The 18072-nt window shown below is 32.3% G+C and overlaps 3 protein-coding genes across 5 annotated transcripts; 1 reads left to right on the top strand and 2 right to left on the bottom strand.

Annotated features, from left to right (window-relative positions):
• Window positions 1–264: 264 nt before the first annotated feature.
• On the top strand, window positions 265–2739 carry LOC125422882 (uncharacterized). Its single transcript, XM_048475310.2, has 5 exons — window positions 265–528; window positions 674–741; window positions 867–1022; window positions 1293–1544; window positions 2326–2739. Exons 1-5 carry the CDS (start codon window positions 303–305, stop codon window positions 2683–2685), a joined length of 1062 nt encoding a protein of 353 aa, XP_048331267.1. The 5' UTR covers window positions 265–302; the 3' UTR covers window positions 2686–2739.
• Window positions 2740–5078: 2339 nt separating this feature from the next.
• LOC107420699 (protein NRT1/ PTR FAMILY 1.2) lies at window positions 5079–8217 on the bottom strand. Its single transcript, XM_016029727.4, has 4 exons — window positions 7936–8217; window positions 7618–7835; window positions 6486–7027; window positions 5079–6240 (listed from the first exon to the last, which is right to left on the bottom strand). Exons 1-4 carry the CDS (start codon window positions 8039–8041, stop codon window positions 5352–5354), a joined length of 1755 nt encoding a protein of 584 aa, XP_015885213.3. The 5' UTR covers window positions 8042–8217; the 3' UTR covers window positions 5079–5351.
• A 6550-nt stretch (window positions 8218–14767) lies between these two features.
• On the bottom strand, window positions 14768–17688 carry LOC107420684 (protein NRT1/ PTR FAMILY 1.2-like). Of its 3 annotated transcripts, none has more exons than XM_025074542.3 (4): window positions 17327–17681; window positions 16998–17215; window positions 15847–16391; window positions 14768–15742 (listed from the first exon to the last, which is right to left on the bottom strand). In XM_025074542.3, the coding sequence occupies exons 1-4, from the start codon at window positions 17442–17444 to the stop codon at window positions 14893–14895; spliced, it is 1731 nt and encodes a 576-aa protein (XP_024930310.3). In that variant the 5' UTR covers window positions 17445–17681; the 3' UTR covers window positions 14768–14892. The 3 variants fall into 3 exon arrangements, with proteins under 3 accessions (XP_024930310.3, XP_024930311.3, XP_048331066.2); XM_025074543.3 differs by having other exon boundaries at window positions 15129–15677; window positions 17327–17688; XM_048475109.2 differs by having other exon boundaries at window positions 15129–15671; window positions 17327–17688.
• Window positions 17689–18072: the final 384 nt, after the last annotated feature.

Below are 18072 nucleotides of genomic sequence, written 5' to 3'. Positions count from 1 at the left end.
ATCAAATTTTTTAGAAAATCCTCAAGTCTCAGTTATTAGCTAGTTTCACTAAATAACTTATTTGTTTCCTTTACCGTATAACCCTGTATAAAGGTGGTTTAGTGGAAAATCTTGGCAGCATCAGTATATTCTTTACACTTCCAGCCGCATCCATTTCACTATAAAGTTCTCTTCATACACAACCCTCCTTGAACTCCAACCATTTGACATATCCAAACATAAAGTTCCAACACCTCTGTTGTTGTTTTCATTTTCTGTTTTTTTTTTTTTTTTTTTTTTTTTTTTTTCTTTCTTAGAAAAAAATGGCAGTTCTTGGAATAGCTTCCAAGATCTTTTTTGCTCTGATTGTGATCCAGTTTAGTGCACAACAGACAAATGCTGCAATTTCTGAGAAAACAAGAAAATTGATTGACAGGGCCAATAAAAATGGCCCTTACTTAGGAATAGTGATTCCAAATCTTTTCGAAATGAACCCTCTGCTTAAACATCCCGACTATAAAGCTAGAAAATTGACCATCGACGTTTCTGGTATATAAATATATATATATTTACATACATATCAACTTAGCTATCGCAAATTAACTAGCTTCTGTTTCCTCTCTTTCTAGCTCCTTATACTGTGTACTATATTCCTTTTTTTTTTTTTTTTTTTTTTTTGGTGCTTATTAATTAGGGAGGAGATTCCGATTCGGAACTATTGCCGGCCAGAAAGTCATATTAGTCATGACAGGGCTTGGCATGGTATTATATTGTTTTCCGTTAATTCTTTTATCTCATTTAATTATGTTTTATGCATATATATTAAAGCTAATTAACCTCTTTTTATTTTTTGTTATTTACTTCTATGGGGTTTTTGATTTATGTAGGTCAATTCAGCTATAACCACTCAACTTCTATTGACCATCTTCGACGTAGAAGGAGTAGTGCACTATGGAATAGCGGGGAATGCAAACCCTTCCCTCCACATTGGAGATGTGGCCATTCCTCAGAGCTGGTCGCATACTGCTCTGTGGATTTGGCAGGTATATTAAAATACATATATGGTTAACTTTCTTATCAAAACAATTTGATAATATTATACAAATACAAGTAAATTTAACAGTTGCAATTACAAATTCATTTTAGTATAAATTTAACAGTTGCAATTACAAATTCATTTTAGTATATAATATATTATAAAATTGATCTGATAAGAGATTTGTTCTGTGTGTATATATACATATCGGTTGTGCTATATATCTCTCTCACATTCTTAGATCTAATAGGTATAATTGGTATGGTCAATGGTTCAGAGATATGGACAAGGGCCTGACGACGAGCTACCACTTGAAGCAAATGGAGACTACACGAGAGAAATTGGGTACATTAAAATTGCAGATTATACAGTGAATGTATCTCATTCCAGCTCCTACGACAACCTCCTCAACAATATTTGGTATCAACAAGAAGAAGTTTTCCCTGTAGATGGGACTCCTGAAGAGAGGCAGCACTCCTTCTGGGTTCCCGTTGATCCCCTCTATTATAATATCTCTCAAACATTGGAGGTAATATATTTTTACTTCCTCAATTTTAACAATAAAAATAAAAAATAAAAATAAAAAAACCTTTTTTTAGTGACAGTAGCTAGCCTTATTGAGCGGCTTTATATGCTATTAAATTTTCTCTCTTTCTCATTCATATATAAAGTTTAGGTTTAATGAAAATATACTTAAATCCTTAAAATTTGAAAAATCATCATTTACCAAAACTTGATTAATTAAAAAGAACTGCTTTACCTTTCTATATTGAAATAACAATACATATATGAAATAAATGTAAATTATTTGTCTTTCTATTTATATGGGTGGCACTATATGAGCAATTAACCTCTAGTAAATAATATTCTTTTAATATACATTGTTATAAAAGAAAGTGATAGAATAATAATTTAATATATATTTTAACATAAAACGGTAAAATATACATCTCAAAAGTCAACTTGGTAAAAAAAAAAAAAAAAATCACCATAGAGTTACTAAGTGATGATTTTTTAAAACCAAAAAAAGGTTTAAGCAAATTTTCACCAAATGTCAAGAAAGTGTATGAAATTTTCATAAAACTTATTAATCCAAAGGACTATATATTCCTTAATATAAAAACTAACCAAACATAAATTTATCAAATCATATGGTATAGCTATTTCATTCCTTTATTTATTCCTACCCACCAAACATGTCTTACAATTATTAAAAGTTTGATGAATTAATTGTGTGCTTAGACTATATATATAGATATAGGAAGATGATGATTGATTAATGTTGGCTAACTACAACAATGATGAAGTAGGGCTTAAAGCTGGAAGATTGCCTGAACTCAACAACATGTTTGACCACAACGCCAAGGGTGGTGAGAGTGGAAAGGGGAACAAGTGCGAGCATTTACTTAGACAATGCAGCATACCGTGGCTTCTTATATGAGAAGTTCAATATCAGCCCCGTTGAAATGGAAAGTGCAGCCGTGGCCTTAATTAGTTTCCAGCAGAGGATTCCTTTCATTGTTATAAGAGCTCTCTCCGACTTGGCCGGCGGTGGCTCTGCCGACTCTAATGAGGCCGATACTTTCATCACCCTTGCCGCCAATAATTCTGTGGCTGTTGCCGTCGAATTTGTTAAGCAGTTGTCGGCGGCTACTTTGGCAGCTTCTTAGGAATATTACATATACTGGTGTTCATATATTAGAAATGGCAGATTTTTCTATATGCGCCCCCTTGTAATCCTTTCTTACCAAAATATATAAAACAAAAATAAAAATAAAATAAAAACTTTGAGCTTGGAATAATACGTTAATGTTACTGTCATACTATATCATATAAATATTTTAATTGGTTTTGGAAATATATGGCCTTGTTAATTCAACTCAAAACCTAATATTATATTAAACACTAAAAGTCATTATCATTCATCAAAATTCATTGAGGTCCCGAACATATATATACTCAAATAGATTTAAAATCTCATGATCACTTAAGCTACTTTTTAAGTCAAATTATAGTATTTAAATTTAAGTTAATTGTGTTTGGATTCCTCATGATCTTTGTTAAATTATAACAAAAATTCCATTAATTATAATCAATGAATCAAGATTTTTTTTTTTTTTTTAATCTTTTGTAACAATTTTTTTTCTTATTATTCTAATTATAAGTACATGTAGTTTATTAAGAGATTGATTGATGATTGAAAACCTTCGAATAAAAAGACTGTCGGAGAAGCAGAGCATTGGCCCACTGTAAACGTAGTAGTAGAGAAAGTTGATTTTTGAAGAAGTAGGATACGACATTTGAGAGTAGGTCGTTAAAGAGTAGGAATGCAAAAGTAATGACCAGATTTGTCAAAAACATTATCAAGTGTCAAATAGTCACGTGAATATTATTGGATTTTTATTATAGATCCAACGGAAGTCCGACTTGTTAGGCTAGCCATCGTGCCAGCTTGAAGCTCAACCCAGAAACCAGCCCAATTAACTAACCTAATATAATTTTACAGTTTTTTTATTTTTATTCAATATATTATAAAATTTATTATATATTAAATTGTATTTATTTATTATTTGTTATAAGATAAAATAATTTATTATAAGTAATTTAAATTCATCAAATTCATTAACAAAATATTTAGTATGCAATGGCTTTATATTATTGGTTGAATTTGCTTTCTATGATTTTAAGATATTTATTAATATATCAATCATTAATAAAAGTTATATTATTTGATATAAAAAATTTTGTTAATAAATTTAGTACTTTTAGTATTGTTCATTTATTAAATTATTATATTTATTTTATCATTATTAAAATATTTTATGCAAAAAAAAAAATATATATTTTGCTAAACTTCAAATTCGAAGTCTGACCCAACATTTGAGCCCAAAATCCAGTTCAATACCCATGGGGTTAAATAGCAAACTTTTAATCTAGTATATTGATCAGGGTAATCTGTCCCAAATTTTTAGACTTAACCCCTATCAATTAGATTACAACTATATATTGTTGGTGGTGGGCCACATGAATTCAAAAGTTTCTTTTAATAAGCCTAAACCTAGTGTAACTAAGTACGTGCGGCAACAACTATAAGACAAATTATTTATTTATTTATTTTTTGCGTGTTATAACCTGGTGTATGCGGCGCCATAGAAAAAAGCCTAGATAGACACAACGGGAAGAGAGAGAAATTTACAGATATTCTCAATCCAATGGTGAAATGTTAATGGATTTTTTAAAATTTAATATGTTGTTTATGACAGTCTCAACTTAGTATTTAATGGTTCAGTTGAGGATTTCCATCTTTGTAGGATACTTTTATTTGGTAAAATCCAAACTTCTATATTTGAAGTCTATTTGTTGATTCTTTTCCTTTTTTTCTTCGCTGAGTTTAGTGATGTTAATTCAATAGTATATAAACTTTCTTTTTTGTTGATTCAATTCTTTTGGGTGATGTTTGTGAACCTATAAATATTATTTAGAAAAGAAGTCCCATAGTTTTAAATGGATTAGAGTCTTGCATATCGTATATATTCTTTTCTTGTTCATATTAATGACAGATGTTGATTAACGTTGTTAACTACTGATGAAGTAGGGCCTAATACAAGAAAGTTGACTAAACCCAACAACATGCTTGTCCACAAAGCCAAAGGTGGTGAGAGTGGAAAGGGGAGCAAGTGCATCATTTACTTGACAATGCAGCGTAGAGCGGCTTCTTATATGATAATTTCGATGTCAGCCCCATAGAAATGGAAAGTGCAGCGGTGGCCTTAATTTGTCTACAACAAAGGATTCCCGTCATTGTTTTTAGGGCTCTCTCCAACTTGGCCGGCTGTGGCTCTGTCGAATCAAATGGGGCCGATGTTTTCATTGGCCTTGCCACCATTAATTCCGTGGCTGTTGCTGTTGAATTTGCCAAGCAGTTGTCAGCTGCCAATTCAGCAGCTTCTTAGGAATTTGGTGTTCATATAATATGTGGAAGGCATATTTTTCTACATGCCCACTTGAATTTGGAACTCAAATCCTTTCTTCAATAAACTACTTTAAATCTAGCACACCAGACTCAGCAAAGCAGAATTTTCACATAAATAGAAAATAGAAATTGTATCAAGTCCAGCACTCGGCTAGATCCAACTTAGGGCTGCCATGTGACCGGATAAGCACAAACATGCATAATGAGAACACCATGTTTAATTTCTTGTAATTAAAGCATCTAGGTAATGCATAATCTAGGTATTACATAATACAACAAAAACAACCTTAAGATTACAATAAATTATATGTGGATATTAACTCGTTGCACAACCCAGAAGAACTTAATCATTACTAGACACTTCTAATACTCACATTCACTTTCCTCATCCATAGGAATGATCTGCATGAAGTCCTTTCCTTCTCCTCTACAAGGACCATAAGCCTTACTGCATGCAATATAATACATGAGATTGATAAAGCCAATACCAGAAAGAACTAAACAGTAGTAATCATAATGGGCATGGTTTATGTTTGTGGACACCCAACTCCCTTGCTTTCCATTTTCGGTGATACTATCCACAGAACTCATAAGGATACTTCCTAGCACATTCCCACCAGACCTCCCCAGCGCTGCAAAAGTCAGTGCTACACTAGCCATGTTTTTGGGACACTCTGAGTAAAAGAACTCTATCTGGCCAATTGTATTGAAAGCCTCTGCTATGCCAATCAAAATGTTTTGCAGAAGTAGCCATGATGCCGACATGTTCACTAAGGCATCGGGGTTATCTTGAATTCCTTGTTCATATGCCTTATTTCTCCTAATATTCTCCACAGTTGCTGCTGTTAACATAGCTATAATAGATATAACAATTCCTATTCCCATTCTAACTTTAGAGCTTAAGCGAACTGATTTACCCTTGATTTTTGATGCTATAGGGAGAAGTACACGATCATAAAAACCAAGCCAGAGTGCAAAAGCAATTACCACAAATATGGGGAAAGAGCCAGCAGGAATTTCAAAGTATTTAAAAAATGTACGGTCCATGGTGTTAGCTTGGAGTACTGGAAAAGAGCTTTGACTCACAGTCAGCGCCATTAAGACTCCTGTTGTCCAAATTGGGAGTATCCTGATCAGTGCCTTGAGATCTTCTACTTGTTTCACTGTACAAAGTCTCCACGGATCTGAAGCTCTTCCTTCTGGGGTAAGGTCTTCATGGGGATTTCTAATAATGCATGCCTTGTTTAGACACCTAGACAGACAAAGAAGTATAGCGAAATTAAGTAGTGTGCATAAAAGAAAATTTGTTAAGTAGCTGGAACTAGTAATCTACATTGTCAAAGAAAAAAAAAAAAAAATGCAAATTTAGTAAAAGGAAAGAGTGGATTATCATGGTAGCATTAGTACATTAGATCAGTAACCAATACAGGCAGAAAAAACTTAATGTCCATCGTGTTCAAGGTACAAATCAAGTTTACAAACATAAATTGTAGGTACCTCAGGTTATCGCTTGGTGAAGCTATCGATCCCTTTATGTGATAGTATTCGTATTTGTTGAAAGAAGACAGCTGGATATCTCTATTTTTGTAAGATGCCGCAACAACTTGTGCCAATCTTGTAAGAACACTCTCCTTGGCTTTCAACTTAGCATAGAAGGGAGAAGCCAAGAAAAACGAAATTGCCGACAACAACATAAGCACAGCTGGAATACCAAATCCCAATATCCATCCCATATGCTCTTGAACGTACACGATACATGAGAAAGCAACTAGTAGTGAAACATTGACTGAAATATTATACCAGTTGAAGAAGCTCTCTAAGAGACGTGCATTTCTGTAGTCTTTTTTCTTGTCCAGTTGGTCTGCACCAAAAGCCAATGAGCATGACCGTATGCCACCAGCTCCAATAGCCATAAGGGCAAAAGAAGAGAGTAACACTAAAAGTTGGGATGTTGTTGGATCTTCGCATGTGCTGGTTAATTCATTACAAGAAGGCCTTGCTTGCGGAATGATGGTAGTTAGCCATAATAAAAGCGTTCCCTGTTACATAATAACACAAAAAAGATTCATAGAATATGATAATTGTTAAAAAGGGGTGAGCTTTCTCCTTTTCAAAAGCTTTATATGTATCCTATCTAACAATATTTGTGTCAACATTTTCCTGCATCGCATCATTCCCATTACGCCTCTTTTAGTTTTAAAACCTACATGCATGGCACAAATACAAAAAGATTCAGAGATACGATATTGTTTCAACAAGGCTTTCACTTCATGGAAGACCTTATAGGATCCTAATTCTATATATATATATATGTACATAATATGTGATTTACTGATTCTTTTGTGACAAAAATGTTCCAATTCCTAGATCTTTGGGGCATTACAATTTCGTTACCAAAAGAGTCAACTTTCGATCCTGTCCTCTTATTCCCTAGCACAGATTGTTCCAAGGAGTTGGAATCGACCATCTATTTACCAAATTGGAAACATCAGTTTACTTTGTGTGTCCTAATCCGAATGACCCACAAAATGTTCGACATTCAAAAAAACTTCTACTCCGAGTAAAGCAGTTTACAAATCACCGACCTTAAAATACAGACACAGAAAAGCGCAAAGAAAAAAAAAATTACCAGAAAACTGACGATACAACCAAAGCCAATCATGGGGTAGCGACCCACATAAGAATCTGCGATAAAAGCTCCAACAATGGGAGTGAAATCGGTGGCAGCGGACCAGAGGAAGTTAATGGTAGCAGAAGTAGCAGCTCGCATGCCATACTCTCCGGTTAAATACAGTATCATATCCGGTTGAAGCCCATAATTTGACACCCTCTCAAACGCTTCATTCGCTGCCAAAAATTACAATCACTGCATCAGATGAAGCTGTTTTTCCATGGCAAACAAAAAGCTGAAGTTTTTAGTACATGGGTATTTTTATTTTATTTTTACCTATAATAAAAGGTAAGGTTCTGATTCCTCCTTTGGCAGAGCTTGGGCCGGGGAGAAGAGGTTCTTCCACTGTTATTGCATTTTCCTCCACTTGAGAAATCGCCATTACCGTAGTAGATGGGAGGCTGTGAGATGTTCAGACAAAAAGTCAAATTATATTGTGCGCAAGAAGAAGTAAATAGTATGTGTTTTTTTAGCTGAGAGGGAGAGAGATCTTGAAAGTTAAGCAAGCTATTAGCATTGGGAATAGGAGTTTGGTTTGGGCCACGAGGTCCCTCGTGATGATTTATTTATTTATTTATGAGAAATTGCAATAAATTTGTGTTTAAGGGGAAAACGACACCATTTTTAAAAGACTTCTTGGAGTACGACTCTACTGGAGCATCATCACGAAGCTCGATGCGTTTTCATGGAAACACGTTTCTTTCTTTTTTTTTTTTTTTTTTTTTGGTTGAATAAATATGTGTATGCCATGCAATTCAATTTCTCTGTCGTTTTGTGTTTTATTTTTTATGGATTTTAAAATAAATAAATAAATAAAACCAACCCCTGATTTCAACTACTTTTTTAGCCCATCTTTTTTCTTTTGTGTAATATTATATTTTTTAATAATAAATATTGTTTCTTGAATGTTGTGGAAAAAGTTTTTTTTTTATAATTTTTTAATGATAAAAAAAATATCATAAACGGTTCTACATCATTTTCATTTTAATTGTATTTTGTATTTTTTTTTTCTGGTTCTTAACGTATATGAAAACGTCAATGGGTTGGACTGATATTTTGTTGTATAAAAGATATAATTAAAGGATCACAACTAAACCATACAGATATTTTGACTAACAAAGACATCTTAACCCCACCGATTTGGTCTAAAAACAATTGTACTAGCTGATAGTAATAACAAAACTAAATATGGATAAATTTGTATATTTTTAAATAATGAAAAATATAAACTAATAAAATAATAACCTTTTATTTTATATTTTTTTCTGAATATTTTATCAGGTTGGTTGGTAAACAATTTATGATGGAAAATGATATTAGCTAGAGTAAATGAAAACTGGGGATAAAAAAAAAAAAACTTTAGTATAACAATGATATATTAATTATAATTCAAATTATCAAGCTTAATATGGTAATACTATATGATGAAATGGGTTAGTTTCAATAATAAATGTTTCTATTTATATCTATAAAAATATGAATTTAAATTATATAAAAAATAAAAAAATAGATAATTTATTAAAAAAAACACGGTGGTACTGTATCATTCAGATCATTATTTATATACAAAATAAATGATATCTCAACGTCTTATCCATCAATGAATGAATGTGGGTAATAATGTCATATCCGTTTATTTTATAGCCTTCAAATTTTCTTCCTGGTAATTCTAATTTAGTTTTTGTTAATGGACGGTATTATCGTTGGAGGATGAAGTAAAATTTGATTTTTCACATGAAATTAGAAGCGGCCGACTCAATTGTATTTCTTTATAATTTCTAATGAGATTTTTTCTTCATTATTTAGGTTGCGCAAATTCAAAATCTCATATGTGTCGTCGAGATTGACAGGATATTGACACTGTTTAGGCCCTTTAATATTTGATATTGACGTGCCAATGCAACTCCACTAATTGTTGTACACGAAAGCAAATGCATCGTACAAAATATTATTCATTGTCTATCAGTTCTACGTATTTCTAGGAAAGGAAAGGTCAGAGGAGACAAAGAGAGTAGAAATACAGAAGGCTGTGTTTGTTTTTGTTCGTAGTAAATGTATTCGCCGACTAGAAAAAATAAAAAAATAAAAAAAATAAATGAATTTATGTAAATTTTTTAAAAATTTTCTTTCTCAAAATTTAAAAAATGTGATGAGCTCAATAATTTAATATGACAAAGACACATGACAAATATCTCTAACAGATGGCAATAAACTAGTTTGGATACGCACCATATAATATATAATATGGTACCACTCCACAAAAAAAATAAAATAAAATAAAAAAGGGGGAAAATTTTTAATGCTCTCAGTTGCACTGAGTACTCAGCACCTACTTCCATAGATTTAGTACCATATGGATCTTTTTATCCACATCAAATACTTGCCAGAACCATTCCAGACAACAAAGCCACCCCTCCAATATCACCAAACTTTTTAACTTTTTAACCGTCTTTCTCCATCGCCCTTATTTTATATAACCATCCTACTTTAGTTTTCCTTAATCTTTTTTCATTACCGCAAAATAAATGGAAGAGTGAAGCCAAAATTATCTTTTTTAAAATAAATTTTTCACAGACATAATGCCTATATTTTTTCAAATAAATACTAACCTTAAGCAAATTTTTTCTTCTTCTTTTCTTTTCTGGGTCTGATTTTTTGTTTTTTGGTCCTTGTCAAGCTTTTCTGGGTTTTTCATCTTTTCTTTTTGGGTCTGATTTTTTTGGTCAAGCTTTTCTGGGTTTGATTGAAAGAGATTTATATTTATTTTTTGATAGAAATTGATTAAAAGAGTTGGATATGAAACTTAAAGAATAATACAGTAATACATCAACCGGTTTAGATTCACTTGCTTGGTTACTGACAAAATACACCTAGCCTTCTGTTTCGATCTACTTGGGCTGATGGGTTGGTCTGATAAGTCTCAAAAAACCAGGAAAAAAAAGAGTTAAAAATTTTAGGGGATCAGATAAACAAGGACAAGGAACTGTGTTGGTTTCTATTTGTGAATCAGGTTCAGAGAGTGAAAATAGTTTGGATGGGAATGATGCCTGTTCTACTGTTGTGTTGGGAAGTTTGGGTTTGGGGATTGAGCGATACTGCTCTGTAGAGAGAGACAAAGAGATAAAACTGTTATTTGGGTATTGGATCATATTGTCATGGTTTGGTGGTTTAGAAAGGCAGTTTTGTTGTTTATGGTAGTTTTGGCAACTACCCGATGTGGATAAAGTGTCCATATGGCATTAAATCAATAAAAGGAGTACTCAATACCCAGTGCAACGGGAGTATTAGAAAATTTTCCCCCAAAAACAATTTAGTTAGTACTTTGAGAAGAGTTGTAATAAACAAGTGGCAGTCACACTCGTTATAGAAATTTAATTTATATGAATAAAAAAATTGGAAACAAAAACCAAAAAAGAAAAAGGAACAATGTAGAAGTCAAGCACATACGTCGTTGCAAATCAGTGTAATTTATTATATATTATCATTACTTTTATTTACTATATTATAGATCAGATCGATTTGCTATGCCACCATAGCAACAACAAAATGACCGTCTTGTTTCTTGGACTTAAATTAATAACAAATAACATTTTAAAAACAGCATAGCCACCTACAAAATATATAGAAGAATCCAAGATAATTTTGAACATCCAAGAAACATATGAAATGCCATTCATATACATACTATAATGAACAATTTAATACTAGTGAGCAACATTATCACCATCTTCATCATTATCATCATTATCATGTCCGGCCACAAGCTCCATGAAGTCCTTCCCTTCTCCTTTATAAGGACCATAAACTCTGCTGCAAGCAATATGATAGAAGAAATTGACAACGCCCAAGCCAGCAAGAAGCAAACAGTGGTAAACATAATAACCCTTATTTGGGTTGGTGGAAACCCAACTGTAATGGTTTCCTTTGCTTGTAATAGCATCCACAATACTCACAAGGATACTTGCTAGCACACTCGCAATAGACCTCCCTAGCGACACAAATTTTAGTGCTATACTAACCGTGTATTTTGGAGATTCCGAGTAAAACAAGTCTATTGGGCCAATTGTATTGAGAGCCTCAGTTATGCCAAGATAGATGAATTGTGGTGCTAGCCACAATGCAGACATGCTTACCACGGCATTGTGGTCTTCTGCGACTCCAGCTATGACAGATACGAAAATTCCAATTTCCACTCTTACTTTCTAACTTAGTCTAACCGATCTTCAGTTTGGATGATAATGGGAGAATTACGCGGTCATTTGCCCAAAAAAAAAAAAAAAAAAAAAAAAAAAAAAAAAAAAGCCACATTGCCATAGAAATCACCACGAATATGGAAAAAGAACCAGCATGAATTTCAAAGTTGAAAATGATGTGTCGGTTCACAGAGAATGCCTGGAGTACAGGAAAAGTGTTTTGAGTGACTGTCAGCTTGTCAAGACTCCTGAGAACCAAATTGGGGAGTGTCCTGATTAGTGCCTTTAAGATCTTCTACTTGATTGACCGTGCAAAGACTCAATGGATCTGAAATTCTTCCATCTATGATAAGGTTTTGCTGGGAATTACTGATAATACGTGCTAAGGTTAGAAACCTGGCGGACTAAAGAAACTAACAAGTATCAATTAGCAAGAAAAAGCAACGTGCATAAGACAGAGTACTTGTTCATCTGTAGATTCATGAAATGGCAAGTAGCAATTAGTAATTTATTTCAAATGTAAAATATGAAATCTCAACTCCTATCATAACACAAAAATAAGGCCGAATAACTAGTCAATATAAACATAAACATAAAAATAATAATAATAAATAAATAAATAAAATTGAGGTTTGCTGGTAGAAGTGGTACCATAGTTTGTCATAGGCCTCTGCAATGTACACTTTGTAGTTTGTACATGTAAACTATGTATTGTTTTTCATTAGCCCCTTATACTTTAAAAATTCTTACATTGCATATCATTTTTATTAAAGTTGATGATCTGAATTTTAATTGGACCGATCCGAAAGCTCACAATACAATTCGTTTGGTGAAATTTATTTTGTAGATTTTTTTGAGGCTTTGTGGTGGTAGTGAAAGTCGAGGGCCGATAGACTCTAGAATAAAGCCCACCACTGAGCCTATTGAGGATGCGAGGCTTTAACCTCGCAATACGGATTGATCTGACCCATTTTTTATTCGATTCGGTTTCAAGGTTTTTTGGTTGTATTTTTTAGTTTTGTAGTTGCTCTATTAGCTCATTTATTATACCAATTTTTGGATAAAAGATTTTGCTTCTCATTGTTGGTGGTTTTTTTTTTTATTGAGGATTTTTCATTTAAATCTGTGTATATTTTCTTTTTATTATCATTCTTCTATTGCTATTGTTCTTATCATATTTTCATAAGAAATTTCTTCCATTATTTTGATGCAATAGTTAACATATCCAAAATATGGATAGAATATCTTTTATGTGCAAGTCACATGCCTTTAAATAAAGGATATTTAAGTATATCAGCTAATAAAAATTGATGAAACTGAAATATTTTTTTTAAAAAAACTTATGTATAAACAACTAGTATAGTGTGTTTTGACTAAAATAAAGCAATAGATAAAATTAATAAACAATTTCATTCATTTTATTTGTTTATTTTTATTCTAAAAAATTATTATTATTTTTAAATATTGTCTATTAAAATGCATGTGATTTGCATTAACAATTGTATTAACAACTCCATCTATATTTTGGATGGTATTAACAATTGTAATTGTAACAAAATGATAGAAACTGATAATTTTTGGCTTAATGTGAGAATTTATAAAGTTTAGGGGTAAAGTGAAAAATAATGAAGTTTAGTAGTGCAAAGTGTAATTAGCCGAATTATAAATTTTGACATCGAAAAACAAGATAAACTACTAAACTATCCCTAAAGTAATTCCTCGACCACTTTTAGGAACTCTCCTTTAATCTTTGTCTTCCTTTTTTTTTTTTTTTTCAAGAAAAAAAAAAAAGTCTTCATACATATGTAAGAACTAAATTGGTCAATTACTAAATTCACGGAATAACATGATTATTTTGTAATTGGGCTGTTTTTACTGGATATGTATATATATATATATATATAAGCAGAATTAAATAAGATTTTTAATATGAATATTAATATGAAGTTTTCCTTTTTAAAATTTTAAATTGTAAGATTTAAAATTACACTTACTAACTATTTGGTTCCAATAGGATTTTTTTTTTTAAAATAAAGTTTTAGTATATTACTAAACCTATATTTGATCATTTATAGAATTTTAAATCCTCTTCTTTGATGTGATCTAATGGTCATCAAAAATGTATTTTAATTTAATAAAATAAAGTAGATCTTATTTGAGACTAGCTAACTGTATAAATATATATAAATAAGTCTCAAATAATATATTTCAGATAATATTTCATGCACAAATTATTTTTGCAAATTTTATATATCAAACTTTATGAAAATTAATGTAATCCAAAAAACAATAGCAATGACAATACCATTTTGTTCAAATCGTTCCACCTCCAAGATCAAACAAATGAATAGAAAAAAAAAAAAAAAAAAAAGAAAGACCAAAGGATAATTGTATTTTAGTATCCTCAACTTTTAAGGTTTTATAATTTAGGTTTTCAATTTTTTGATTCAACAATTTTGCTCTTGATTTTTCTTATGCAATATGATTTTATTTGATTTTTGACGATAAGGTTTAACTATCATTTCATATTATTGGTTTTAAATTGTATCAATTTTTGTAAAATACTGACGCAAATCACCCGAGAATATTAAACAATATTAAATTTCAAATTATAAATTATTAAAAATGTAAATTTTTAGAATTAATTTTAAAATTTTGCTCTTTGGTATTTTCTATTTGAAATTTGATAAAGTTAATATTAATCACTTGAGACAAATGCTAAACTTTGTCAAGCAAAAGTCAAAAAAGACGTTGAATTGAAAAATTAAAAACCTATATTGCAAAATTTTAAAAGTCAAAGGTATAAAAATACAATTAATCCTAAAACCTATATATGAAAATGATTAGTGATATCATTTATTTTTAAAGAAAAAACAACATCTAAAAATCACGTTGTTTATTAACTAAAATGGTACTAATGATGATAGAGTTATTATCTTATAAAATACCCCAGAAAAAGAAACATTTATGGATACTAAACCACTTGCTAATGAATTAATTTAACCAAATACTAATCAGCTGATTATCTCATCATCTCCACCTAAATCGTTATTCCTTGGTTTTTACAAGGACCATAAGCTTTGCTACAAGCAATGTAGTAAACGAAATTGACAACCCCTAAACCTGCAAGAAGCCAACAATAGTAATCATAATGTCCCTGATTCATATTGTCCGAAACCCAACTCTCATGGCCTCCTCTTTTAGTAATATCATCCACGATGCTTATAATTAAACTTGCAATCAAGTTTGCAATAGACGACCCCAGCAAATTCAGACTCAGTGCAATACTAGACATGCTTTTAGGCAGCTCAGAGTAATAGAACTCAATTTGGCCGATTGCATTGAAAGCCTGCGCTACACCAAGAAAGATGTTTTGTGGTATTAGCCACGAAGCAGACATGTTCACCAAGGCATGCGGGTCATCCGAAAATCCTTGTTGGATTGCCCTTTTCCGCCGAACACTTTCCACAATCGCTGACGCTGACATACTTATGCAACCGAGGAAAATTCCAATTCCCATTCTGTTTTTGGAACTCAATGAAACAGATTGTCCCTTGATTTTTGATGCTAGAGGGAGAATTATGCGGTCGTAGAGACAGAGCCATAGTGACATAGAAACTACAACAAACATACCAAACGAGCCAGCAGGAATTTCGAAGCTTGAAGTAATATGTCTGTCCATGGATGTTGCCTGGATTACAGGAAATGAGCTTTGACTGGTTGTCAGAAACATGAAGACCCCAGTTGTCCAAATTGGTATTATCCATATTAGTGCCTTGAGATCTTCCACTTGATTCACTGTACAAAGACTCCACGGATCTGAAACTACGATTCCATTTAGAGTAAGGCTTTGTTGGTCATTTCTGATGATACATGCCTTGTTAAGAAACCTATATATAGACAGACAAAGAATTTTGTATACATAGGAATGTTCATTTAAAAAATAAAAGGCATACAATATGGATATATCTTAAAATTTAATTCCAGGTGTTACCTTAATTTTTCACTAGGCGCGGGGATTGATCCTTTGGTGTGATAGTATTCGATTGTGTCAGAGGAAGACAATTGAATGTCTCTGTTTCTGTAAGATGCAACAACAACTTGTGCTAATCCAGTGAGAATACTGGTTTCAGGCTTCAACTTAATGTAGAAAGGAGAAGCCAAGAAGAAGGAAATCACTGACAATAACATAAGCAAAGCAGGAACACCAAAGCCCACATTCCAACCCATGTGCTCTTGAATATAGGCTATACATGAGAATGAAATAAATATTGAAATATTGACGACCACACTGTACAAACTGATGAAGCTGGATAAGCGCTTCGTGTCTCCCTGCGGGTTCTTTGTTGTGTCCATTTGGTTTACACCAAAAGCCAATGAACTTGATCTTATACCACCAGCTCCAATTGACAGAAGGCCAAAAGAAGAGTATAAGATTAAGAGTTGGGATGCCGCTGGATTCGTGCATCTAAAGCTAAATTGGTCGCAAAAAGGCCTTGCTTGTGGAATGATGGTCGTTAACCATAGTAAAACTGTTCCCTGTTACATAGTAAATTCCAAGTAATAATAAAGCTAAAAATGGAGGTCATATCAATAGAAGAAGAAGTTGCTATAGGTATTATAAATCCTTATTTTCATAGGCAACTCAACATGTTATCAATTTACTAGTTCTCATAAAGCGTTAATTCTGTCTATGGTAATTGATACATAGCAAATTATCTGTTTATAATTTGTCTTACATTCAAGTGAATTAATTTGTTTTTGAATTGCTATAGGTGTGACACTAATCTAAAATTTGATACATATATAATTTTTTTTTTTGTTTTTTTGGATTAAATTATGGAACTAAATGGGCGGATAAGATAAGTTGAAATTTTTTTAACCAACCCCACTTGACAAGATAAGTGGAGAGTGAAACTTGAATATAGATGAGATGTATTTATACAAATGATAAATAAAGACCGGTTACGTCTGTTAAATCATTACTATCTAAAGAACTTACCCAATTACATACAAAATTTGGGAGCTTAAAACGAATATCTTTTGGAATATTACCAAAAAAAATTAAAATATATATATCCTTTAGTGGCTTTAGGAGACGCTTGCCCACAAAAAGGTCAAAAAGAAATTGATTGAGAAAAGTACCAGAAGGCAAAGGATACAGCCGAATCCGATCATTGGGTAACGACCCACATAGGAATCCGCAAGAAAAGCACCAACAATGGGCGTGAAATCTGTAGCGGCGGACCATAGAAACTGTACGTTGGCCGCTGTGGCAGCTCGGAGACCATACTCTCGGGTCAGATACAGAACCATGTTTGGTTGCAGCCCATAATTTGCCAACCTCTCAAATGCCTCATTTGCTATTACATTCATTAAAATTAAAATTAAAATTAAATCAATTGCCATATTCATATATGTATATATTATGATAATATTATATGGAAAGAATAAAGTTTTTGTGGGAAATTTACCCAAAATAAAAGGCAAGGTTCTGATGCCTCCCTTTGAGTTTGGGGGCTCGGTGTCTGAGCTGCTCAGGAGGGGCTTTTCCATCGCTTCTTCATCTTCCTCTATCGAAGGATTTGCCATTAATCTCTGTTTGCTCGAATTTGCAATCTCACTTTTTGGAGTTTTCACAATTCCACTAGCTAGATGTTTAACAACTAATCAACCTAGCTATTCCTGGTATGCAATTTTTTTTTTTTGAAATCAAAGTAAGTTTATATATTGTTTTCTGACCTGCATTGGAAGTAAGTTCATATATTGTTTTCTGACCTGCATTGGACTCGTGATTTCAAATCATTATAAATTATAACATTAATTACTTTGCCTCTGACACTTGCTTGCAGATTTTCTTTAATGCTAAAACTGTCCTTTTGTCCCCAAAGAAAAATAATAATGATAATAAAATAAAATAAAAGTTTTTTATTTTAAGTGAAAAATCACATGGTCCCCGTACACAGAAAAATGTGAGATTTACAGTAAAACCTAATTGACTTTATATTTTTTTGTGTTGGAAATTGTCAGGTCCCAAATGCACTCATCGGTAGTGGAACCTGGCAGTGGCTTTTGTTTTATGTGAAAAGGTTGAGAAACGAGAGTCGTCCGATCGCTTAGGCCAAGTTCTTTGCTTCATGTTCTCGAAGAGTCGGAAACAGAAAACAGAAACTGAACTCTGTTACTGTTAGTTTGAAGCATGCACTGTAAAACATACTAT

Source organism: Ziziphus jujuba, chromosome 5, assembly GCF_031755915.1.
Source record: "Ziziphus jujuba cultivar Dongzao chromosome 5, ASM3175591v1".
Classification (NCBI taxonomy): domain Eukaryota; kingdom Viridiplantae; phylum Streptophyta; class Magnoliopsida; order Rosales; family Rhamnaceae; genus Ziziphus; species Ziziphus jujuba.
Note: the sequence above shows the minus strand (reverse complement) of the source record. Positions and strands in the feature narration are given on the sequence as shown.

Coding starts and splice junctions, on each gene's coding strand:
- LOC107420699 (XM_016029727.4), bottom strand. CDS start 8,041: ATGGCGATTTCTCAAGTGGAGGAAAATGCAATAACAGTGGAAGAACCT. Junction 7,028..7,617: donor GTTGTATCGTCAGTTTTCTG/GTAATTTTTTTT, acceptor ATTATGTAACAG/GGAACGCTTTTATTATGGCT. Junction 6,241..6,485: donor TCACCAAGCGATAACCTGAG/GTACCTACAATT, acceptor TTGTCTGTCTAG/GTGTCTAAACAAGGCATGCA.
- LOC107420684 (XM_025074542.3), bottom strand. CDS start 17,444: ATGGCAAATCCTTCGATAGAGGAAGATGAAGAAGCGATGGAAAAGCCC. Junction 17,216..17,326: donor AACCTTGCCTTTTATTTTGG/GTAAATTTCCCA, acceptor TGAATGTAATAG/CAAATGAGGCATTTGAGAGG. Junction 15,743..15,846: donor GCGCCTAGTGAAAAATTAAG/GTAACACCTGGA, acceptor GTCTATATATAG/GTTTCTTAACAAGGCATGTA.
- LOC125422882 (XM_048475310.2), top strand. CDS start 303: ATGGCAGTTCTTGGAATAGCTTCCAAGATCTTTTTTGCTCTGATTGTG. Junction 742..866: donor TCATGACAGGGCTTGGCATG/GTATTATATTGT, acceptor TGATTTATGTAG/GTCAATTCAGCTATAACCAC. Junction 1,545..2,325: donor ATATCTCTCAAACATTGGAG/GTAATATATTTT, acceptor ATGATGAAGTAG/GGCTTAAAGCTGGAAGATTG.